The sequence below is a fragment of the Coregonus lavaretus genome, assembly GCF_964263955.1.
Source record: "Coregonus lavaretus genome assembly, chromosome: 7".
Taxonomy (NCBI): domain Eukaryota; kingdom Metazoa; phylum Chordata; class Actinopteri; order Salmoniformes; family Salmonidae; genus Coregonus; species Coregonus lavaretus.
The window spans coordinates 32,094,349-32,121,189 of NC_139994.1; the positions used below are offsets into that span (position 1 = coordinate 32,094,349).

Sequence of the window (26,841 nt, forward strand, 5' to 3'; positions counted from 1 at the left end):
TTTGAATAAAGGGTGTGTCCAAAATGGCACCCTGTTCCCTTTATAGTGCACTAGTCTTGACCAGAGCCTTATGAGCCCTGGACAAAGGTAGTGCACTATAATGGGATTAGGGTGCCATTTGGGACGTAGACATTGAGTCAACTTGCTGTGTACTTCTGCTTTGTCACAACTCTGGATGACCATGAAGTTCACTGAGCCCCATTCTGCTGAGTGATTGAAGCCACTGAAGTGAGAATTTCAAAGTCATTGATATAACTGTGGGCACAGATGTGGGACTCTGTCAGAGGAAGTCAGTAGAGACTTATTTGCTGAATTTTTGCATAAAATATATTTGTTTGGGCCATGACGTCTTTCGCATGAGGTGAGAGCGATGTCTTGGTAAGGAATGCAATTGTATGCATGATGGAGCACCTGAGTTTGAATACAAACTCTTAGTTCACTGGGTCATACAGTGCCTTGCAAAAGTATTCATCCCCCTTGGCGTTTTTCCTATTTTGTTGCATTACAACCTGTAATTTTAAATGGATTTTATTTGGATTTCATGTAATGGACATACACAAAAGTCCAAATTGGTGAAGTGAAATGAAAAAAATAACTTGTTTCTAAAAAGAAATATAAACGGAAAAGTGGTGCGTGCATATGTATTCACCCCCTTTGCTATGAAGCCCCTAAATAAGATCTGCTGCAACCAATTACCTTCAGAAGTCACATAATTAGGTAGATTGCACACAGGTGGACTTTATTTAAGTGTCACATGATCTGTCACATGTTCTCAGTGTATATATACACCTGTTCTGAAAGGCCCCAGAGTCTGCAACACCACTAAGCAAGAGGCACCACCAAGCAAGCGGCACCATGAAGACCAAGGAGCTCTCCAAACAGGGCAGGGACAAAGTTGTAGAGAAGTACAGATCAGGGTTGGGTTATACAAAAATATCAGAAACTTTGAACATCCCACGGAGCACCATTAAATCCATTATTAAAAAATGGAAAGCATATGGCACCACAACAAACCTGCCAAGAGAGGGCCGCCCACCAAAACTCACGTACCAGGCAAGGAGGGAATTAATCAGAGAGGCAACAAAGAGACCAAAGATAACCCTGAAGGAGCTGCAAAGCTCCACAGCGGAGATTGGAGTATCTGTCCATAGGACCACTTTAAGCCGTACACGCCACAGAGCTGTGCTTTACTGAAGAGTGTCCAGAAAAAAAGCCATTGCTTAAAGAAAAGAAGAAGCCGATAGGTTTGGTGTTTGCCAAAAGGCATGTGGGAGACTCCCCAAACATATGGAAGAAGGTACTCTGGTCAGATGAGACTAAAATTGAGCTTTTTGGCCATCAAGGAAAATGTCTGGCGCAAACCCAACACCTCTCATCACCCCGAGAACACCATCCCCACAGTGAAGCATGGTGGTGGCAGCATCATGCTGTGGGGATGTTTTTCATCGGCAGGGACTGGGAAACTGGTCTGAATTGAAGGTATGATGGATGGCGCTAAATACAGGGAAATTCTTGAGGGGAAACCTGTTTCAGTCTTCCAGAGATTTGAGACTGGGATGGAGGTTCACCTTCCAGCAGGACAATGACCCTAAGCATACTGCTAAAGCAACACTCGGGTGGTTTAAGGGGAAACATTTAAATGTATTGGAATGGCCTAGTCAAAGCCCAGACCTCAATCCAATTGAGAATCTGTTGTATGACTTAAAGATTGCTGTACACCAGCGGAACCCATCCAACTTGAAGGAACTGGAGCAGTTTTGCCTTGAAGAATGGGCAAAAATCCCAGTGGCTAGATGTGCCAAGCTTATAGAGCCATACCCCAAGAGACTTGCAGCTGTATTTGCTACAAAAGGTGGCTCTACAAAGTATTGACTTTGGGGGGGGTGAATAGTTATGCACGCTCAAGTTTAGTTTTTTTGTCTTATTTCTTGTGTGTTTCACAATAAAAAAATATTTTGCATCTTCAAAGTGGTAGGCATGTTGTGTTTTTAATTCCAGGTTGTAAGGCAACAAAATAGGAAAAATGCCAAAGGGGGTGAATACTTTCGCAAGCCACTGTATACACTGAGTGTACAAAATATTAAGAACCTGCTTTTTCTATGACCAGGTGGATCGAGGTGAAAGCTATGATCCCTTATTGATTCCACTTCAATCAGTGTAGATGAAGGGGAGGAGACGGGTTAAATAAGGATTTTTTTTTAAAGCCTTGAGACAATTGAGACATGGATTGTGTATGTGCCATTCAGAGGGTGAATGGGCAAAACAAAAGTTTTAAGTGTCTTTGAACGGGGTATGGTGGTAGGCAATGTTCCCTAAAAAAAAAAAAAAAGCGGCACTGAGCAAATTTCAGGTCTGCTGAGCGCAAACTTGAATGTTTAGAAAGTTCTGTGTAATTTCTGGCGCACGTTTAATGTGAACGCTTTAAGTTAGTTTTAACAGTGGCCAAGTAAGCTACTGTGGCTATTTAATCATAATGTAGGCCTACCAGAGTGGCCTACCATCAAAAACAGTGGAGAAAAATGCATCTCATAACATTTTAACATGGAAATAGATGTTCTATCATTCAGCATACAGTAGCAGCAAATGTGTGTTCAATGTAGGCCTACATTCCATGAGACGTTTGAAAAGAAACATGCAGGGCTTGACATTAACCTGTTTATCCACTTGTCCTTCAGACAAGGAGGTGACTGAAATGTTGTTTGATGCAAGAAACAACTTTACAAAATAATTCATTATTATTCCCATACCACTATTACAGGGAATCAGACAAATGCTACCCTCTGCCTATTGGCTACTTAGCTTATTCAATAAGGGGGGTACAACTAATTATTAGGAAGGTGTTAATGTTTCGTACACTCAGTGTACATTTCCCAGCAGGAAGAAGTTGGCATTGATGTCATACTTCTCGTGGTTGTTCAGACATTACAACCAGGGAAACACGTCATATTCTGGTTGTTATCTGGAGACATAACCAGCTGTCTTTATCTGGTCACTAAAAAGACGTATGAAAAAACATGGCATAAGGATGCCGTTGCAACCCGTTTTGGCTTCTGGGACATAGGTTAATCTCTAAGTCATTCAGGAGGGCACTTGCCTTGCCTACTGTACTCTCCATATAGATGTCAAATAGTTTGTGGTTGCAGAAAAGACCCATGAGGCTTCTCATACCTATGGGTATTGGTTGGACGGAGCTTTAAAAGCTGCAGCTGCTGAAGTCGGAAAAGGTACAGAAAGTTTCAGTCAATTTTTTTGGCAGAAGCTAAATTGGGAGAGTTGTTCCTTCTGCTGAAATATTAAACACTGTCCTTATGCTCCGAATCGAGCATATCATCTATTTTTGTCTTTGACTCTTTGTGTTTGATGCCGAGTGCTAATAGCTTACTGCCTCAACGGTGTGTTAAATTTAGCATGTGTCGTTTATAAAGTGCCCACCCCCAAACCAGTGAGAGATGTTCAGAGCAGAACGCATCTATGGACAGCCTATCAGAGACCAGCCCGAGTTCATGGTGGAGCCTGGCAAAGTTTGAACAGTAACTTTTGATAGGATGTCAGGGTGAATTGGGGAGAAAAGTATGAGATCTTTCAAACTTCAGTCAGTCTGAAAGTTACCATGCATAGCCGGGACATAAACTCATCAAGCCTGCCATGCCCAAAGCCCTACATCTGATCCTAGACCTTGTCGGTACTGTCAGGCGCATGGTTGTTTGTGCGTACTCTAATACAGTGCGTTCGGAAAGTATTCAGACCCCTTGACTTTTTCCACATTTTGTTACGTTACAGCCTTATTGTAAAATGGATTAAATTGTTGTTTTTCCCCCTCAATCTACACAACACATTTTTGCACATTTTATAAAAACAATTAAAACTGAATTCACATTTACACAAGTGTTCAGACCCTTTTCTCAGTACTTTGTTGAAGCACCTTTGGCAGTGAATACAGCCTCGAGTCTTCTTGGGTAAGATGCTACAAGCTTGGCACACCTGTATTTGGAGCGTTTCTCCCATTCTTCTCTGCAGATCCTTTCAAACTCTGCCAGGTTGGATGGGGAGCGTCGCTGCACAGCTATTTTCAGGTCTCTCGAGAGATGTTGGATCGGGTTCATGTCCGGGCTTTGGCTGGGCAACTCAAGGACATTCAGAGGCTTGTCCCGAAGCCTCCCTGACCAAGGCCCTTCTCCCCCGATTGCTCATTTTGGCAGGGCGGCCAGCTCTAGGAAGAGTCTTGGTGGTTCTAAACTTCTTCCATTTAAGAATGATGGAGGCCACTGTGTTCTTGGGGATCTTCAATGCTGCAGAAATGTTTTGGTACCCTTCACCAGATCTGTGCCTCGACACAATCCTGTCTCGGAGCTCTGCGGACAATTCCTTTGACCTCATGGCTTGGTTTTTGCTCTGACACATTGTCAACTGTGGGACCTTTTTATATAGACCGGTGTGTGCCTTTCCAAATCATGTCCAATCAATGTAATTTAACACAGGTGGACTCCAATCAAGTTGTAGAGACATCTCAAGGATGATCAATGGTAAGAGGATGCACCTGAGCTCAATTTCGAGTCTCCTTATGTAAATAAGGTATTTCTGTTTTATTTTTAATAAATGTGCAAAAATGTTATGGGTTAGTGTGTAGATTGATTAGGAAAACAATTAATTTAATCAATTTTAGAATAAGGCTGTAACGTAGAACAAAATGTGGAAAAAGTGAAGGGGTCTGAATACTTTCCGAATGCACTGTATATTCTATTGTTGGAGCCGACCCATGTAGACCGAGTTGACCTATGAATCTTAATACGCTAATAACCCATGCGGTAGCAATGTTAACTCCGTTGCAGGAGTCAACCTCTCAATCTTGTATTGACAAAGCTAACCCATGCATTCCAATGCCCTGTTAGCTGCGATAATTAAATGCATCTCATTGCAAGTAGCACAGTTGACCTATAAATCTTGAGGCCCTGTACAAACGGCCTGTGGCAAAGAACTGTGCATACCATACCATGAGACATCCATGTCTTCATCACTGGAGAAGATAAATAGTTGAGATTGATATAATGTAAAAGCTTACAAACAGGGTTATCAAACTATTTGATTATTTTATATATATATATATATATATACACACACACACAGTGGGGAGAACAAGTGTTTGATACACTGCAGATTTTGCAGGTTTTCCTACTTACAAAGCATGACACATGGAATCATGTAGTAACCCAAATAGTGTTAAACAAATCAAAATATATTTGAGATTCTTCAAATAGCCACCCTTTTCCTTGATGACAGCTTTGCACACTCTTGGCATTCTTTCAACCAGCTTCATGTGGTAGTCACCTGGAATGCATTTCAATTAACAGGTGTGCCTTCTTAAAAGTTAATTTGTGGAATTTCTTTCCTCCTTAATGTGTTTGAGCCAGTCAGTTGTGTTGTGACAAGGTAGGGGGGGTATACAGAAGATAGCCCTATTTGGTAAAAGACCAAGTCCATCTCAAATAAGCAAAGAGAATCGACAGTCCATCATTACTGTAAGACATAAAGGTCAGTCAATACGAAACATTTGTGCTTGCAAAAACCATCAAGCGCTATGAGGAAACTGGCTCTCATGAGGACCGCCACAGGAATGGAAGACCCAGAGTTACCTCTGCTGCAGAGGATAAGTTCATTAGCGTTACCAGCCTCGGAAATTGCAGCCAAAATAAATGCTTCACAGAGTTCAAGTAACAGACACATCTCAACATCAACTATTCAGAGGAGACTGTGTGAATCAGGACTTCATGGTCGAATTGCTGCAAAGAAACCACTACTAAAGGACACCAATAGGAAGAAGAGACTTGCTTGGGCCAAGGAACACGAGCAATGGACATTAGACCGGTGGAAATTTGTCCTTTGGCCTGGAGTCCAAATTGGTGATTTTTTTTGGTTCCAACCGCCGTGTCTTTGTGAGACGCAGAGTAGGTGAACGGATGATCTCTGCATGTGTATTTCCCACCGTAAAGCATGGAGGTGGTGTTATGGTGTGGGGGTGCTTTGCTGGTGACACTGTCTGTGATTTATTTAGAATTCAAGGCACACTTAACCGGCATGGCTTCCACAGCATTCTGCAGTGATACGCCATCCCATCTGGTTTGGGCTTAGTCCCACTATCATTTGTTTTTCAACAGGACAATGACCCAACACCCTTCCAGGCTGTGTAAGGGCTATTTGACGAAGAAGGAGGGTGATGGAGTGCTGCATCAGATGACCTCCACAATCCCCCGACCTCAACCCAATTGAGATGGTTTGGGATGAGTCGGACCGCAGAGTAAAGGAAAAGCAGCCAACAAGTGCTCAGCATATGTGGGAACTCCTTCAAGACTGTTGGAAAAGCATTCCAGGTGATGGTGGTTGAGAGAATGCCAAGGGTGTGCAAAGTGTGGCTATTTGAAGAATCTAAAATCTAAAATATATTAAGGTTTGTTTAACACGTTTTTGGTTACTACATGATTCCATATGTGTTATTTCATAGTTTTGTCTTCACTATTGTTCTACAATATTGTAAAAATAAAGAATGAGTAGGTGTTCTAAAACTTTGACCGGCTAGAGAGATAGATAGATATATATTTTAAAAAATGGATCCCCTTTTTCTCCACAATTACAATCTTGTCTCATCGCTGCAACTGTACACTGAACAAAAATTGCAACATGTAAGGTGTTGGTCCCATGTTTTATGAGCTGAAATAAAAGAATCCCAGATATTTTCCATATGCACAAACAATGTATTTCTCTCAAATTTTGTGTATATCCCTGTTAGTGAACATTTCTCCAAGATAATCCATCCACGTGACAGGTGTGGCATATCAAGAAGCTGATTAAACGGCATGATCATTACACAGGGGCACCTTGTGCTGGGGACAATAAAAGGCCTCTTTAAAATGTGCAGTTTAGTCACACAAAACAATGTCTCAAGTTTTGAGGGAGTGTGCAATTGTCATGCTGACTGCAGGAATGTCCACCAGAGCTGTTGTCAGATAATTGAATGTTAATTTCTCTACTATAATGAATGTCGTTTTAGAGAATTTGGTAGTATGTCCAACTGGCCTCACAACCGCAGACCATGTGTGACCATGTGTAACCACGCCAGCTCAGGACCTCCACATCTGACTTCTTCACCTGCGGGATTGTCGGGGGGGGGGGGGGGGGTTTCTGTCTCTAATAAAGCCCTTTTTGTGTGGAAAAACTAATTCTGTTTTGGTGTGCCTGGATCCACAGTGGGTGGGCCTGGCTCGCCCAGTGGGTGGGCCTATGCACCCCTGCACAGTCATGTGAAATCCATAGATTAGGGCCTAATGAATTTATTTCAATTGACTGATTTCCTTAAATGAACTGTAATTCTTGCATGTTTCGTTTATATTTTTGTTCAGTATAGTAACTGAGATCACCTACTCATCTCAATGCTGTTGTGACGAAGTTGACCCATGCATGTCAATGCCCCATTGGCTGAGATGACCTATGCATCTCAAAGCTGAGCTAGCCATGACAAATGATTGATAGATGACAGTCCCACTCAAACCTCCCCCATCCACTCATTGGCTTATTAGTAAGAGGCACCCGAGGCGAAGAGCCCCATATGGGACAATGAGCTCCTCTTCCCCTCAAAGAAGTTCCAATTAGTACTTTTAAGCAAGCGTGTAACAAGGATCTGACTGTGCCTTCCCCCGCTGATGGAAAATGTGCTCTTGAAAGTCCTTAGGGTAGTCAGTTGTGGAGACACTTATGCTTACACTTTTAGAGCGATTGGGAGACTTTTCTGATTGTGCATGCAGACAGTAGAAAGGGGGAATCGGCATTGCCCAGAGTCTTTTTTGTTGTTGTTGTTGTCAGTAACATTTGTGCAGTGGGCCTAGGACTGTGTATTAGTATTTGGATGGGCTATAAAGCGGGATGATGAGTGAACCACAGATGGAGGAAGTTAAAGACTGCATCGAAATATACAATATCCATTACCCACACTCCCTCGGTCCATAAAACCACAAAATAGTTGTTTGCGTTTAGAGCATCTACAGAAGTAAAGATGATTTTCTGCAGCTTATGAAAAGGCTTGTTTGTGGTTAGCGCTCAAAGCTACTGTTAGCAGCAGATAAAGGAGCAGCTGCGGGGCTGGCAGCAGAGCCTATGAATCGTCATTTTACTGGAGCCCAGCCAATCCCTGACTCCTCTTCTAGCCCCCCTCAGGGTCTCCCCTGGTACGAATGGGGAGAAGGAGCGAGAGCTCCCCCCCCCGTTTCCTCTGTACATCCCCTAGTGGATCACTAATTAGCTTCACCTTTGGAAAATGTCCTGGGAGTTGGCTGCTGAGGCCCCTAATGTAGTGTACAGGGCTACAGTCAGCTGGTCACTTTCTCCAGGCCTGATTTCTGGGTCATACAGTGTATGCATAAACAATTCACTCTGCTCTACTTGGACAGTGAAGACGGAGCGCCCGGCGACCAGCTCACACTAAGCAAACTTCACTTCTGATTATACTGGCTCTGTTGGTTCAAATATGGCTCTGGATGCATGTAGGGAAAATAAAACTAGTATATATATTTTTGTATTTATAGTACAGATTGTAATAGCCTAATTGTGCTTCCACAACCTTTACCACCTTGTTTCCCCCTTCTACATTGCTTTGTCTTCAATCCAAACTTTGATGTTGGTGGACATGGATTCTGATCTGGGGGCTTCATGCAGTCCGACTTAAACATCTGGGGTAACGTCTGTAATGCTCATCATTGTATATCTTTAAGGGAAATTTGAGATGGAAGTTTTGTATGAAATAAAATCAGGGTCTATGCTCATCTCATTCTTAGCTCGCTTCTAATACTTTGTACTATACACAGAGCTATAAATTAAGTAAAGAAAGCCCTCCGCAAGATTGTTGTCGGAAACTATACCATTACAACAGCGTGATATGAGTCCTTATACAGGTGATAAGACATAATTCCACAGGGCTGCTATGTTGTAACATTCGTACGACCTTTGGATTCATGACCAACCTTTGTTCTTCCAAAGACCATTGATACAGTAATGCCAAGATGGTGGTTCTATGCGTTTTCCATGCAGTTCTTGCTTTCTCTTTCCCCCTCATTGACTCTGCCTCATTGAGAGAAAAAAGGAGGGAGGAAAGCGGACGGATGCGTCTCTCTTCCCTCACAATGTGCGCATGTCAGAGGAAAGGAGTGGGGGTGAATGTTCTGGGCAATTGCAGAAAAAAAGTCAGGCAACTCTCAATCTTTCCCTCTCCTTTCATCCCTCCCCCTCTATCCTTTCTCTCTCTCTTTCTATTTCCATATTGCTGTAATTGTACATACACACTTAACAGAGGATGCATAATTCAGTGCTGCTCCAGAATGGTTGAACACCAGTCATACAATGCATTACGATACAGAGGGGGAGAGAGCAAAAGAACGAGGGAGGCGACAAGAGCAAAAGAACGAGGGAGGCGACAAGAGAGCAGGAGGAGAGCTCTGTGCCATGCATCCTAAGTTGCCTTTGGTTAAAACATGGCCCTCATGTACATGTACAGTGGGGAGAACAAGTATTTGATACACTGCCGATTTTGCAGGTTTTCCTACTTACAAAGCATGTAGAGGTCTGTAATTTTTATCATAGTACACTTCAACTGTGAGAGACGGAATCTAAAACAAAAATCCAGAAAATCACATTGTATGATTTTTAAGTAATTCATTAGCATTTTATTGCATGACATAAGTATTTGATCACCTACCAACCAGTAAGAATTCCGTCTCTCACAGACCTGTTAGTTTTTCTTTAAGAAGCCCTCCTGTTCTCCACTCATTACCTGTATTAACTGCACCTGTTTGAACTCGTTACCTGTATAAAAGACAGCTGTCCACACACTCAATCAAACAGACTCCAACCTCTCCACAATGGCCAAGAACAGAGAGCTGTGTAAGGACATCAGGGATAAAATTGTAGACCTGCACAAGGCTGGGATGGGCTACAGGACAATAGGCAAGCAGCTTGGTGAGAAGGCAACAACTGTTGGCGCAATTATTAGAAAATGGAAGAAGTTCAAGATGACGGTCAATCACCCTCGGTCTGGGGCTCCATGCAAGATCTCACCTAGTGGGGCATCAATGATCACGAGGAAGGACCTGGTCAATGACCTGAAGAGAGCTGGGACCATAGTCCTTAAAGAGAACCATTAGTAACACACTACGCCGTCATGGATTAAAATCCTGCAGCGCACGCAAGGTCCCCCTGCTCAAGCCAGCGCATGTCCAGGCCCGTCTGAAGTTTGCCAATGACCATCCAGAGGAGGAATGGGAGAAGGTCATGTGGTCTGATGAGACAAAAATAGAGCTTTTTGGTCTAAACTCCACTCGCCGTGTTTGGAGGAAGAAGAAGGATGAGTACAACCCCAAGAACACCATCCCAACCGTGAAGCATGGAGGTGGAAACATCATTCTTTGGGGATGCTTTTCTGCAAAGGGGACAGGACGACTGCACCGTATTGAGGGGAGGATGGATGGGGCCATGTATCGCGAGATCTTGGCCAACAACCTCCTTCCCTCAGTAAGAGCATTGAAGATAGGGCGACAGCCCCGAAACCTGAAGGAGTGGGCCAAAATCCCTGCTGGAGTGTGTGCAAACCTGGTCAAGACCTACAGGAAACATATGATCTCTGTAATTGCAAACAGGTTTCTGTACCAAATATTAAGTTCTGCTTTTCTGATGTATGAAATACTTATGTCATGCAATAAAATGCAAATTAATTACTTAAAAATCATACAATGTGATTTTCTGGATTTTTGTTTTGGATTGACTCTCACAGTTAAAGTGTACCTATGATAAAAATGACATACCTCTACATGCTTTGTAAGTAGGTAAACCTGCAAAATCGGCAGTGTATCAAATACTTGTTCTCCCCACTGTATATTGCCCTTTCTATTTGAAAGGGAATGCATCATGGTTTCTGCCTAGTTACTCTGTCTTGGGAATTCCAGACCAAGGGTGTATGCTGTCCGCCTAGGGAGACTACTCAGAGATTGAAACTGAAACCAAACCAGATGTAATCTTGTCAACAAGTCAGTTACTGCTATTGATAATGAGGTGGCATTGTAAGGGTTCAATAGAGTTCAGTTCACATGTATTGCTGCCATTGTGTGTTTTATAGTTTACTATTGCTTGGATTTAAAACTGTCTCTGGGTTAATGTCTAGTTGTCTAATTTGCATTTATTTCTATCAGCTCAAATTGAAACATACACTTCCCTTACATTTAAATATTTATTTGTTGATATTAGTTAGTCAAATCCAGCAGATTACATCCAGTAACCCTTTGTGGTAATCTCTGCTGTACGTTGTCGTGTCATCATAAGTAGACTGAAGTGGTAGAGCTAGTGGATCAGGATCAGAAGGGCGTCTCGCCTCCTCTTACTCTACTATGAGGAAAAACACATTTTTTTATTCATTTGTTCTTCCTTGTTGGGTTTCCTGTAATCTCTTGGTGACAGTGGCCCAGAACAAGCCTTGGCAGCTATCCACCACCTGGCATCGTGCCAACATGACTTACATCAGGGTCAGACTTATGAACGTGTCATCTTTTTAATCTCCCCACAGCACAAATATGCCTGTCGCAGAAATGTATGGGAATAATATGCAATTATTATGCAGCTCGTGTAGTTTGTGTACCCTCCAAAAAAAGTGTGGGGTTAGACTGGGTCAGAGCTTAGACGGTGAATGTGTTTTCCCGCCTAATGGTGTGTGTTTTCAGAGATCACAGTCAGGGAAACAGTTATAATATTTGACCTCAAGCATAAGAGTGTGTTAATTTTATTTATGCGTTTTAATTATTTGTTTTGGATCATTTTACAAGCCTTTTTAAGGTGATGTAAAGTTTGGTTTTTCAAAAGCCTGACATGGCTAGATGGTAAAACTATTTTAGTTTACCATGGTAACTTCTGTCAGTACTCTTTCTGTTTTCTGATTAGACTTCAAATAGCGCCTGCAATCGACTTTTGTCAGTATGTGTAATTATGTAATGAATGTCAGTGTTATAAAAGCTTTAGACCTAAATGTTAGGCCTAATTGTTGAATGTTCTCCAAGTAAAATGGTGTTGGCCACTCTACCAAATTATGTTATGTACCGCCCTCTAGTGATATTCTAATAGTACAACATGCACCAAGAACTCAAATGTGGTAACGCTGGTACCTTTGCTACTGGTATTCATGTCCCCAATTTTCCATAGTATTTTTTTACATTTCTGAACTGTCACTCAATGTGATCCAGACTTCCAGAATGGATGTGCATACTATTACCAACCAGCAAGTTGATGGTTGGTACACCGACACACAGCTATACTGTACACATTGATGTCCTATAGTTTAATTTAACCTTGTGTCCGTCCCCTCCCTCCTATTTATCCCTGCAGCTGTCCACTGCAACCTGAGCCAGAATGGGATCGACCACCAGATGATGTGCCCGGACGACGTGACCTCACACCTGGAGGAGCCCCTTGACCAAGGTGCCATGCTGGACGACGACAGCCCCACCTGTCAGGACGTGAGCCCCGGGTACCAGCACCGCTCGCCGCCCCAGCGCTCCGTCTCTGAGTCAGAACTCTCACGGGTAAGAACAGGGGGACTTCAATGCAGCCTTTATCAACCCAGTCCTCGGGACCCAATAGTCATTCCATATATTTGATGTATCGTAAACCCAGCACAACTGATTCTAATTAAAAGCAGCTTGCTGATTAGTTGACTAGTTTCAGGAGTGCATGGTGTTGGAGCAAATAGATGGTACAGCTGGTGTGTCCCAAGGACTGGGTTGAGAAGGTCTGCTCTAACGAATGTCAGGATAGGTACCAGGCTGGGGTGACCACTCATACCATAATTATTGGTCTGTAATAGATTTGTAGGTTGATTTTGGGATATTAGTAACAGGTCCCATCCTTTGCTGTACCCTTGCACATTTTTAGGGACTTTCAGAAATGTAATTCTAACAGACAATTTGAATTCAGTAATTACTTCCTTACTACACTCTTTCTGGCACCTAACCATTGCTTGAGCAATCGAGGAACTTTTCAAATGAACTCTTTCGACAGCCCTTAATTAATGTTTCCTGAGAACGACTTATTTAGATTAAAGGTTGTTGTCAGTGGAGATTTGCTTTTATTTCCTCTCCAAAAATAGCATCCTGTCGAGACGACGGACCTGACATATCTTCCTCTTTCCACCGCTGTCTCTAAAGGGAGATGAGAAAGAAAAATGACAGATAATTATCTGGCTGACTGGAACTGCTTTCACCCAGACAATATGTCCTCCAAGAAGCTCCACGTAGCTACGCCTTTGACGAAAAACTAGGATGCTTTTTAGAGTCACCCTGCATGGTACATGCCTTCTATGTTCCTACAGTAGAAGAGGAAGCGTGATAAACCACCATGTTAGTTCATTTGAAAAATGAATGTCATCACTGCATGGAATCCTCATTAGAAAGCAGTGGGAGTTCTGTTACCTCACTTCATAGGGCATCAGTCAACTCTTCACATATTTAATAAAGAGCATGAAGTAGGACGTCTTAATCACAAACTGTATTTTCAACCATGCACATTGTACAGTATCCGTCATTTGAGTTAATGACTTCGATACCCTTTTCACACTACTGAGCCAAACCAACCCGAGCCAAGCTGTAGTGCTCTGGCCAGGCTACACATACCTCTAGTTGCTGGAACATGTTTGAAAATGTCAGAGCCAGCACAGTAAGGTGCAGTTCAGCCAATAGGAAAACTCTGTGGCTAAGCAACAGCATCGACTGAAAGCATGACCTGGTAGAGCATGGTGCTTGCGATGCCAGGATAGTGGGTTCGATTCCCGGGATCACCCATCCGTAAAATGTATGCACCCATGACTTTAAGCTGCTTTGGATAAAAGCGTCTGCTAAATGGCATGTATTATATATAAAAAATGTTGTTTTTATCGCACTGCTTTGCTTTATCTTGGCCAGGTCACAGTTGTAAATGAGAACTTGTTCTCAACTGGCTTACCTGGTTAAATAAAGGTGAAATAAAAATAAATAAATGCAACAATTTCAACGATTTTACTGAGTTACAGTTCATATAAGGAAATCAGTCAATTGAAATAAATTCATTAGGCCCTAATCTATAGATTTCACGACTGGGCAGGGGCGCAGCCATGGGTGGGCCTGGGAGGGCATAGGCCCACCCACTGGGGAGCCAGGCCCAGCCAATCAGAATGAGTTTTTCACCACAAAAGGGCTTTATGACAGACAGAAATATGTGGAGGGCTGGCTTGGTTACACGTGGTCTGCGGTTGTGAGGCCGGTTGGACGAACTGCCAAATTCTCTAAAATGACGTTGAAGGCGGCTTATGGTAGAGAAATTAACATTACATTCTCTGCCAACAGGTCTGGTGGACATTTCTGCAGTCAGCATGCCAATTGCATGGTCCCTCAAAACTTGAGACATCTGTGGCATTGTGTTGTGACAAAACGGCACATTTTAGTGGCTTTTTATTGTCCCCAGCACAAGGTGCACCTATGTAACGATCATGCTGTTTAATCTGCTTCTTGATATGCCACAGCTGTCAGGTGGATGGATTATCTTGGCAAAGGAGACATGTTCACTAACAGGGATGTAAATACATTTGTGTGCAAAGTTTGAGCGAAATAAGCTTTTTGTGCGAATGGAAAATGTCTGGGATCTTTTATTTCAGCTCATGAAACATGGGACCAACACTTTACATGTTGCGTTTATATTTTTGTTCAGTGTGTGTGTATATATTATAATTGAAAATCAACAAACCTTACACATAATCAATATCATGCCCAAAGCAATATATTACTTTGTGTACACACTCACCAACTCTTATTGCCCTGCTTCATAAAACACCGATATTGACTCCCAAGGTCAGGGAATTAAAAGCCAGCGTTGTGTATGTTCTTTCTTTGATGTGGCCCCAAATAAAGTCTGTCTCCACACTGCTTGTAAATCCAATTTCAACCCGGAGGCGTCTTTAAAACTGTTATTAATTTACTTAGCATAGCGTGTTATTTCTCCCTTGCTGCCCGGCCTGCCTTATTCCTGCAACGTAACGGAATAATTAGCGATGTGTGTGAGAGAGAGAGACTGGGGCTCAATGTCTCAAATACCCACTTACTTGGTCAGCGTGACGCTAATGGATATTCCCACTCATCACTAAGGAAATATTGTACTGTATCATTGGAATTATGCGGTGTGGTCATTTATTCACTAGATGGCGCTGTATGTTTGAGAATGCCAGAGCTGTATACTGCCCTACCAAGCAAAAGAGCAGTAACTGAGAAAAACGACTTCAAAGTTGTTGTTTTTTTGTCCAGCCAAATTAATTGTAGGCAAATCATTAGAGATGTGGTTAATTGTTGTCTTACTATGAGGTTTATTCATATTGACCCTGACCTCTGACATTACCTTTGACCCTAGACTGCAGTTACTGCCGCCCCTTGCTTGGTACACCCACTGGTTTCCATGACATTCTTTTTTTGACACACACTTGTGTTAATATATTTATTTGTATGTGGCTGTCAGTGTCATAAACCGTAGACACTGCAGCCCAAAGCTCAGTGAAACAAGGTAAAAGGCAGTAACTGATGTTAGTGATGGCAGTTAGTGCCTTTTTTTACCTGGTTTCACTAACATTTTGACCCCCCCTCAAACATGACCCCACACATTTTGTCCACAACACAATGGAGCCAGGCTATTTGTCCACATGATAAAGCATGTATTTAATGTATAAAAAATTTCTAACTCATTTTTGACCAAATGCACAGTTACTGCTCTTTTGCTTGGTAGGGCAGTATAGTGTACTAACTAGGCTATACATGGTGGTGGCGCTACGCCAACACTACGAGAACTCCTAAAATGCCTTTACATTGTTGTAATAATGGTGTTACTTTAAATGAATATAAGTAATTCATTAACTACCTGTAATGCTTTTAGTATCAATATCAAGTATCCTATTAATTACACCTGGTAGTAGTCAGTGTTTGTTGCTGTGGGTGTATGTTTTAATTTTAATGGCTTTGTGAGTTGAAATTCTAAATTTTTTGTGTTTATGTTTTGAAGTTGTCCTTGCTCTGTTGCTAAGGTAACATCATGAGAAATACCTGAACTGCATAGTGCATTTTAATTATGTCAAGGACAGATTTGACTGTGTGTGTGGTGTTTGCGAGCGTGTGCGCACAGACATATTCTCAATTTCTCACTTAGAAATGAAGCTAGCTTTTTCTCGCTCCGCACAGCAGCGCTGTCACTCAAATCTCTAATTGGCTCAGTCTCAAATGCATTTCTGTGGATGATTCCCCCTTTTCTCCCTTTTCCTTTCCTCTCTTTCTCTCTTTCTCTCTCTCTCTCTTTTCTCTCTCTCTCTCTCTATGCGTTCCATGGCTGGCAAGCATAGCCTCACACAATGTTAAAGTCCCAGAAACACTGCTCTGTGCTACATTACAGTACTATGTAATATTGACTCAGGAACTGTTGCAGTTCCCTCTCCAACCCCACCGAGCTCACCCTGTGCAGTGCACCCTAATACACACTCACCCCTGAGCAGTAGTGAGCAAAGCCAAGCCTCTCTCTGACTTCATCCCTCTCTCCCGATCCTCTTTCCAGCCCTGTCCCTTATCTCTTTAACTATCTCTCTCGCTCTCTGTCACACACACACACACAGACTTATATACACACACACACACACACACACGCCCCTTCTCGCTCTCTTTCTCTCTCTCCCCATTACTCCCTACTGGCTCATCATGGTAGTGTTTCTGGCTAAGCCATCCAGAGCTACACTAACTCCTTCCCCTTCATGCACTGTACTGCATCATACGCCGCAGGCTGCTAGTCAGGGTTAATTAGTGTTGAGCTGAGCTGAGCTGTATGTAATGGTTAACGTGGGTTTTTGTTGCAACGCCATCCTCCCCTCAGCGGAGGTCTCCCATCTCTTCCCTCCCTGCAGATTCAGCATCTATGTGGCCTGCCAAAGCAGTCACGCTGGTCGTCATAGTCTGCACTCTGACTATGCTTGGCACGGGAAGAATGACTGTGTTCCCTGGTGGTGCTCTCTATCTATCTCGCTCCCGGTCTCTGTCTCTCTCTAGTCAGTCAGGTACAGACAGACAGGGGAATGCTGTGGGTACTGTGTTGTTATGCTAGCCTAGATGGAGGCATGTTCTATTGCTATGCCGCACCACACAGTACCCTATGCGAGCCACCACTGAGCTGCTGACTGGAGTGGGAGGGAGATGGGAGGAAGGGGGTGGATCTGTAATTTGTACCACCTTTCGGTGGGTAATTTTAGTAGCCCCTCAATCAAAAGGAAGCGATGCCAGCACTTTAGCTATGATGGCGGTTGTTAAGCGGGACGCAGGCTGAATGCCTGAGGGATTAGGCAACATATTAACTATCACCCTGGCTGCATGTTGTTGTCGGGTCAAATTATCTACAGTATGTCCTCTTTGGTCTGAGAAATAGTACTGTACCATGATTCCATTAGTGCTGTCTAACATGCGTATCTGCTTATTACCATATATCTGTAGACATTGCTATATCATTGGTACTGGCATGTACTATGTAATTTCTAACCCTAGGCCTACTTATAGTGTATACGCTAGCAACTCTTGTGTATTGCTGTCTATTACTGACATGCAGATCATCCATCAGGATGATACAAATGGCCCTTACTTTTATCTGCATTGGTTGATATTGTATTGTTTGTGTATGCACTGTATAGGTACAGGCTGTCTTGTGTGTTAGTGGTTACTGGTATAGTGTATTACTGCGTAGTGTATGTTAGTACTGCATATGCCATCTATTTTGGACCTATAATTGATCTGTTTTCTTTCCCCTCCATGCAGCCGGGGAACGTAAAGCTGTCCAAGCCGGTGGCCCTGTGGACCCAGCAAGACGTATGCAAATGGCTGAAGAAGCACTGCCCCAAGCAGCACCAGATCTACAGCGACTCCTTCAAGCAGCATGACATCACAGGTGCGCCGGCCACAGCCCGAGTATCTGTCGTCACGGTTACCGTTGTTGTCATGTCAATCTTCCCCCTAACGAGCCCCTCGGCAAGGTCACACCCGCCCACCCGCTAACGACCCACCTGCCGCATAATGACGAGACTACTAATTGCCGCACACTCAACCTCTCGGAGCACGACTCGTTACATTAGAATGTTTGTTTATTTGCGACGTACTGACGCCCTCTAGGCTCGCCGTGACTGCCGAAATTGAGCACTTCATCCATGATGCACTTAGGCCGCGAGGAAACAGATCGCTGGGGTTAAGGGCTCAACCAGAGCACACGTCAGGGTGTTCCATCAAGAGGTTGATGATGCTACCTGGAAAATGCTACTTTCTATTAACATTAATAGGATCTCGCTACATGTGGTAGGAATCTCATTTATCCCATGTCAGTAACATGTACAGTGCATTCAGAAAGTATTCAGACCCCTTGACTTTTCCCACATTTTGTTACGTTACAGCCTTATTCTACAATGGATTAAATTGTATGTTTTCCTCATCAATCTACACACAATACCCCATAAAGCAAAAACAGGTTTTTAGAAATGTTTGCAAATTTATTTAAAATGAACTATCACATTTACATAAGTATTCAGACCCTTTTCTCAGTACTTTGTTGAAGCACCTTTGGCAGCGATTACAGCCTCGAGTCTTCTTGGGTATGATGCTACATTCTTGGGTATGATGCTACAAGCTTGGCACACCTGTATTTGGGGAGCTTCTCCCATTCTTCTCTGCAGATCCTCTCAAGCTCTCAGGTTGGATGGGGAGCGTCTCTGCATAGCTATTTTCTCTCCAGAGATAATAGATCGGGTTCAAGTCCGGGCTCTGGCTGGGCCACTCAACGACATTCAGAGTCTTGTCCCGAAGCCACTCCTGCGTTGTCTTGGCTGTGTGTTTTGGGTCGTTGTCCTGTTGGAAGGTGAACCTTTCAACCCAGTCTGAGGTCCTGAGCGCTCAGGACCTTTCATCAAGGATCTCTCTGTACTCTGGTCGTTCATCTTTCCCTCGATCCGGACTAGTCTCCACTGAAAAACATCCCCACAGCATAATGCCGCCACCACAATGCTTCACCGTAAGGATGGTGCCAGGTTTCCTCCTGGCGTGACGCTTTGCATTCAGATCAAAGAGTTCAATTTTGGGTTCATCAGACCAGAGAATCTTGTTTCTCATGGTCTAAGAGTCCTCTAGGTGCCTTTTGGAAAAATCCAAGCGGGCTGTCGTGCCTTTTACTCAGGAGTGGCTTCTGTCTGGCCACTCTACCAATAAAGGCCTGATTGCTGGAGTGCTGCAGAGATGGTTGTCCTTCTGCAAGGTTCTCCCATCTCCACAGAGGAACTCTGGAGCTCTGTCGGTGACCATCAGGTTCTTGGTCACCTACTTGACCAATGCCATTCTCCCCTGATTGCTCAGTTTGCCAAGGTGGCCAGCTCTAGGAAGAGTCTCGGTGGTTCCAAACTTTTTCAATTTAAGAATGATGGAGGGCACTGTGTTCTTGGGGACCTTCAATGCTGCAGACATTTTTTGGTACCCTTCCCCAGATCTGTGCCTCGATATAATCCTCGAACTCTGCGGACAATTCCTTCAACCTCATGGCTTGGTTTTTGCTCTGACATGCACTGTCAACTGTGGAACCTTTTTTATATAGACATGTGTGCCTTTTCTAAAGCATGTCCAATCAATTGAATTTACCACAGGTGGACTCCAATTTTACATTTACATTTACGTCATTTAGCAGACGCTCTTATCCAGAGCGACTTACAGTTACTGAGTGCATACATTATTGTTACTTTAAAAAAATAATAATTAATACCCCCCCCCATGGGAAACGAACCCACAACCCTGGCGTTGCAAACGCCATGCTCTACCAATTGAGCTACATCCCCTGCCGGCCATTCCCTCCCCTACCCTAGACGACGCTGGGCCAATTATGCCCCGCCCCATGGGTCCAATCAAGTTGTAGAAACATTTCAAGGATGATCCATGGAAACAGGATGCACCTGAGCTCAATTTCGAGTCTCATAGCAAAGGGTCTGAATACTTATGTAAATAAGGTATTTCATTTGTTAATTTTTTTTATTTATTGGCGATTTCTAAAAACCTGTTTTCGCTTTGTCATTATGGGATATTGTGTGTGGATTGAGGATATTATTTTTTTAAAATCCATTTTAGAGTAAGGCTGTAACGTAACAAAGTGGAAAAAGGGAAGGGGTCTGAATACTTTTCGAATGCACTGTACATAAACTAATAAAATATCAAATTATGCTCAATGTAAAGAATTTAGAAAAGTGCTCATTTCATCCATTTAATTTTGCTCATGAGACCATCACAATGAGTTTGGCTGAATTCAACCTCCTTGACGATAACCTTTAGATATAAGATATTAGATAATCTTAGCACGTTGTCTTTAAATATGCATTTCCTCATTAGCCTGCCGATAATGAAACAAACAGTGACTAAGATGTTGCCTCACAATTAGTGTAATTACCTGCAGTTGTGAGGTGTTGTTGTCTCAGGATCAATTAGCGATAACGATATGCACAAAACACGCTAGTAATTCCTCTCATCATCCCATCCAACATTAATTAACAGAATCCAATTAAAACAGGCAAGGACATACCAATCGGGCGCACAATGCAATTTGCATCCCAATCAATCTCTTAGAAATATCATGCAGATCTTTTTTTCCACTCCATTAGAATCAACAAGAGCACTGATGACTGTAGGATTGTGCTCGAGAACAACACTGTGTAAACAAACAAGGTGTGTGTGTGTGTGTGTGTGTGTGTGTGTGTAATGCACACAGTGAGGGAGAAAAAAGAATTTGATCCCTTGCTGATTTTTGTACGTTTGCCCACTGACAAAGACATGATCAGTCTATAATTTTAATGGTAGGTTTATTTGAACAGTGAGAGACAGAATAACAACAACAAAAATCCAGAAAAACGCATGTCAAAAATGTTATAAATTGATTTGCATTTTAATGAGGGAAATAAGTATTTCACCCCCTCTCAATCAGAAAGATTTCTGGCTCCCAGGTGTCTTTTATACAGGTAACGAGCTGAGGTTAGGAGCACACTCTTAAAGGGAGTGCTCTTAATCTCAGCTTGTTACCTGTATAAAAGACACCTGTCCACAGAATGCTTTTCCAACAGTCTTGAAGGAGTTCCCACATATGCTGAGCACTTGTTGGCTGCTTTTCCTTCACTGTGCGGTCCAACTCATCCCAAACCATCTCAATTGGGTTGAGGTCAGGTGATTGTGGAGGCCAGGTCATCTGATGCAGAACTGATGCAGAAATCTCCTCCTTCGTCAAATAGCTCTTACACAGCCTGAAGGTGTGTTGGGTCATTTGTCCTGTTGAAAAACAAATGATAGTCCCACTAAGCCCAAACCAGATGGGATGGCGTATCGCTGCAGAATGCTGTGGTAGCCATGCTGGTTAAGTGTGCCTTGAATTCTAAATAAATCACAGACAGTGTCACCAGCAAAGCACCCCCACTCCATAACACCACCACCTCTATGCGTTACGGTGGGAAATAGACATGCGGAGATCATCCGTTCACCCACACTGCGTCTCACAAAGACACTGCGGTTGGAACCAAATTTGGACTCCAGACCAAAGGACCTATTTCCACCGGTCTAATGTCCATTGCTCGTGTTTCTTGGCTCAAGCAGGTCTCTTCTTATTGGTGTTCTTTAGTAGTGATTTCTTTGCAGCAATTTGACCATGAAGGCCTGATTCACACAGTCTCCTCTGAACAGTTGATGTTGAGATGTGTCTGTTACTTGAACTCTGTGAAGCATTTATTTGGGCTGCAATTTCTGAGGCTGGTAACTCTAATGAACTTATCCTCTGCAGCAGAGGTAACTCTGGGTCTTCCATTCCTGTGGTGGTCCTCATGAGAGCCAGTTTCATAATAGCGCTTGATGGTTTTTGCGACTGCACTTGAAGAAACTTTAAAAGTTCTTGAAATGTTCCGTATTGACTGACCTTCATAGTTTTGATGTCTTCACTATTATTCTACAATGTCGAAAATAATAAAATAAAGTTACAGTTCATATAAGAAAATCTGTCAATTGAGGTGAATTCATTAGGCCCTAATCTATGGATTTCACATGACTGGGAATACAGATATGCATCTGTTGGTCACAGATACCTCTTTAAAAATAGGTAGGGGCGTGGATCAGAAAACCAGTCAGTATCTGGTGTGACCACCATTTGCCTCATGCAGCATGACACATCTCCTTCGCGTAGAGTTGATCAGGCTGTTGATTGTGGTCTGTGGAATGTTGTCCCACTCCTCTTCAATGGCTGTGCAAAGTTGCTGCATGTTGGTGGGAACTGGAACATGCTGTCGTACACATCGATCCAGAGCATCCCAAACATGCTCAATGGGTGGTGACATGTTTGGTGAGTATGCAGGCCATGGAAGAACTGGGACATTTTCAGTTTCCAGGAATTGTGTACAGATTCTAGCGACATTGGGCCGTGCATTATCATGCTGAAACATGAGGTGATTGCGGCGGCTGAATGGCACAACAATGGGCTTCAGGATCTCATCACAGTATCTCAGTGCATTCAAATTTTCATCGATTAAATGCAATTTTGTCCGTAGCTTATGCCTGCCTATACCATAACCCCACCACCATGGGGCACTATATTCACAATGCTGACATCAGCAAACCGCTCGCCCACATGACGCCGTACATGCTGTCTGCTATCTTCCGGTACAGTTGAAACCGGGATTCAACTGTGAAGACCACACTTCTCCAGCGTGCCAGTGGCCATCGAAGTGGGTTACGATGCAGAACTGCAGTCAGGTGGGGACGACGAGTACGCAGATGAGCTACCCTGAGACGGTTTCTGGCAGTTTGTGCAGAAATTCTTCGGTTGTGCAAACCCACAGTTTTATCAGCTGTCCGGAAGGCAGGTGACGAAGCCGGATGTGGAGGTCCTGGGCTGGCGTGGTTACACGTGGTCTGCGGTTGTGATGCCGGTTCAATGTACTGACAAATCCTGTAAAATGGCGTTGGAGGCGGCTTATGGTAGAGAAATGAACATTAAATTATTTGGCAACAGCTCTGGTGGACATTCCTGCATTCAGCATGCCAATTGTATGCTCCCTCAACTTTAGATATCTATGGTGTTGTGTGACAAAACTGCATATTTTAGAGTGACCTTTTATTGTCCCCAGCACAAGGTGCACCTGTATAATGTTCATGCTTTTTTAATCAGCTTCTTGATATATTCCACACCTGTCTGGTGAATGGATTATCTTGGCAAAGGAGAAATGCTCACTAACAGGGATGTACAGAAATGTGTGCACAAAATTTGAGAGAAATACATTTTTTGTGCATATGGAAAAATGTCTGGGATTTATTTACATCTCATGAAACATGGTATCAACATGTCAATGCATTGTCACACTCTGGCTGGGACTAGGAAATTGAGTTGGAAATTGAAAATGATGTTGTGTGTTTGTTTCTGGTCTGATTAGGTGGAGGCCCTCTGTTTAATAGGACTTCCTCTGCAATGCTATCTATAGTAACAGAGCAGGACTACTAGTAGAAAACCCAAGCCTATTGTAGGATGTCAATACTACTCAATTTCATTGGTGTTGGCCCACTGGTCCTCCTCTCAGAAGTATCAAATCAATACACTGCAGCGTATCCAAATCATAACTCTTACACATCCCTCATTTAATGTCCTAGCTCTGACAGTGCAAGATATTTTACATCTCAGGGATTTGCAGTACTGCTACATTTTCACTTCTTTGAAAGACTTCAATATGCAGCCGCCGGTTGGCGTCCTCTGCCAGCGTTGTTGAGCGGCAGCCAAAATCAAAATCTGTGTTTCCCATCCTCCAGCCTCGATTGCCAAGGTTCCCCTCTCTCTTGACACTACCAAAAGATAGCCTACGAATTTGACTTTAACAGAGCTGTCATTAAAATTGCATTAAAGCATATTAAGGCGTAATTAGATATTAGTCCCTAATCTTGTGTAATTACAAAGACAGAGTTGTGGCGGCGAGCAAAGAGCGTGGTGTGGTAAATGAGTTAAGTACACATTTACTGATACCATACGTGTAATCAGTGGAGAGGTGCACTGTCATATGTAATCAGAAGGGGAAGAGAAGGGGTTGGTGATTGAATCACACTCCCCTGTCATGGAGCAGTGGATTGAATGAATTAGAACATGGTGATCCAATGGCCTCCACTTCAGACAGACCAAGAGATGCAGCTGTAGATACGAGACAGTTGATCTGTATCGCAAATGGCACACTATTCCATATGTATTGCACTACTTTTTAATCCATAGGGGCTCATATGGCTCTGGTCAGAAGTAGTGCACTATATAGGGAATAGAGTGCCATTGTGGATGCACCCTTGGTGTCAGACAGTTAGTTAAGCATGGCAGGCCTTTGGATTGCAGTCAAAATTAAAGCATCCAACAAAATCTTGTATAAAGTGACTGTAGGGAAATGGTGACGCTTGCACCAGTGTTGGTTCTATTTAAAGGTTCATCTTCGCAAGAGCATACTGTAAGAAGGATAGTAGTCTTTTTTATTGTAATACTGAATGTTTGATGTATCACCAAGTGCCAAAAGTATGTGGACGCCTGCTCGTTGAACATCTAATTCCAAAATAATGGGTAATAATATGGAGTTGGTCCCCCCCTTTGCTGCTATAACAGCCTCTACTCTTCTAGGAAGGCTTTCCACTAGATGTTGGAACATTGCTGTGGGGACTTGCTTCCATTCAGCCACGAGCATTAGTGAGGTCGGGCACTGATGTTGCGTGATTAGGCCTGGCTCGCAGTCGGTGTTCGAATTAAAATAAATAGGTCATTTAGCAGACGCTCTTATCCAGAGCGACAACAGGAGCAATTAGGGTTAAGTGCCTTGCTCAAGGGCACATCGACAGATTTTTCACCTAGTCGGCTCGGGGATTAGAACCAGCGATCTTTCGGTTACTGGCACAACGCTCTTAACCACTAAGCAACCCCAAAGGTGTTCGATGGGGTTGAGGTCAGGGCTCTGTGCAGGCCAGTCAAGTTCTTCCACACCAATCTCAACAAAGATTTCTGTATGGACCTTGCTTTGTGCACGGGGCTTTGTCATGCTGAAACAGGATAGGGCCTTTCCCAAACTGTTGCCACAAAGTTGGAAACACAGAATCATCTAGAATGTCATTGTATGCTGCAGCATTAAGATTTCCCTTCACTAGAACTAAGGGGCCTAGCCTGAACCATGGAAAAACAGCCCCAGACCATTATTCCTCCTCCACCAAACGCAGATTTGTCCGTTGGACTGCCAGATGGTGAAGCGTGATTCATCACTCCAGAGAACGCGGTTCCACTGCTCCAGAGTCAAATGGTGGCGAGCTTTACACCACTCCAGCCGACACTTGGCATTGCGCATGGTGATCTTCGGCTTGTGCTCGGCAATGGAAACCCATTTCATGAAGCTCCCGATGAACCGTTCTTGTGCTGACATTGCTTCCAGAGGCAGTTTGGAACCACTTCACGGCTGAGCCGTTGTTGCTCCTAGACGTTCACACTTCACAATAACAGCACTTACAGTTGACCGGGCAGCTCTAGCAGGGCAGAAATTTAACAAACTGACTTGTTGAAAAGGTGGCATCCTATGACGGTGCCATGTTGAAAGTCACTGAGCTCTTCAGTAAGGCCATTCTACTGCCACCTAATTGTATGATCATGTTGATCCTCTCACAAATCAAATGCTATGTATGACATTCTTCCTCACTTCTCTGTGCTAGTTAATAAACGATTAGTGATCAGATACTGTAGATGGGCAGTGACTCTGAATTAGCATCCTGCTGAGGTTGCAGTGTGATTGTGCTGCTGATTATCCCTCTGCTGCTGTGCTTCATTAAGGAAGAGGGCTGCATCCCCTTGAGAATGATGCCCCTCTTTGCTCCAGTCAGCATTAGCATCTAATTTGGAACCCATTGGATCTTATCTCAGAGCATAGCCCATCTCATGGCCATTTGGGAGCAGCACTTTACATATCGTGCCTAGGTTACTGAGAGAGTCACATAATGGTCACCATGTATTTGTAATGTGTGTCAGTAAGCCAAGCACTAGTAAAGGATGGTATACACAGCAAGTTGGGAATGTTAACTCTCGCATTTATTTAGACAACAGTGGGCCACATTAAATGGGCTCGTGGGCCGGATCCGGCTCGCGGTCCACCAGTTTGAGACCCCTGTTATAGAATGGTCTATTGATAAGGATGTGTTGCTGCATGTAGTGACTTATTGCACATGTGGAGGGTAACCAGAGACTCCTGAGACATTCAGTGGTCTGCCCACTTCCCCAGAAGAGACACACGCACAGCTGTCTGAAGGTTTCACCTGAACTACATTTTCTTCCTCGATCTCCAGCTCACAGCCAGCCCAGCTCTTACTGTAAAACACATGTAGGTTCACTGACTGGAGCCGTTTGGAGAGAGTTGTGAGATGGAGGGAAAGTGAGGTTAATTTGCTGCTTTTGTGCCCCTGTCCTCACCCTCTGTTGCTCCACAGAGCAGTAATTAGCATGGCTTTTGGTTCACACGCAAAAAGGGACAGGTCCTGCAGGGGTGGGTACGTGTGCATGTGTGCACTCTAAGCCCCCATTCATCAAAAGCAGTAGTTGACTGTGCCAGGCCATAGCTGTAGATTAATCTGCCTGCAGCCTCACACTGAGGTAGGCCTGCACTCCCCCTGCCCATTAATCTAACGCCTGGTCCGTGGGCTCTCTGTGTGTGTGTGTGCCTAACGTGTGTGCACTGTA

At 43.5% G+C, this 26,841-nt stretch overlaps 1 protein-coding gene across 1 annotated transcript in view; it reads left to right on the forward strand.

The window, feature by feature from the left end:
* LOC311132333 (sterile alpha motif domain-containing protein 12-like) overlaps nucleotides 1-26,841 on the forward strand; it is a gene marked incomplete at both ends in the record, with an annotated part of 44,530 nt that overhangs the window by 12,140 nt on the left and 5,549 nt on the right. The window contains 2 exons of the mRNA XM_084165578.1: nucleotides 12,406-12,602; nucleotides 17,877-18,006. Coding sequence (XP_084021704.1) covers nucleotides 12,406-12,602; nucleotides 17,877-18,006 — 327 coding nt within the window. The remainder of the gene's footprint in view (nucleotides 1-12,405; nucleotides 12,603-17,876; nucleotides 18,007-26,841) is intronic.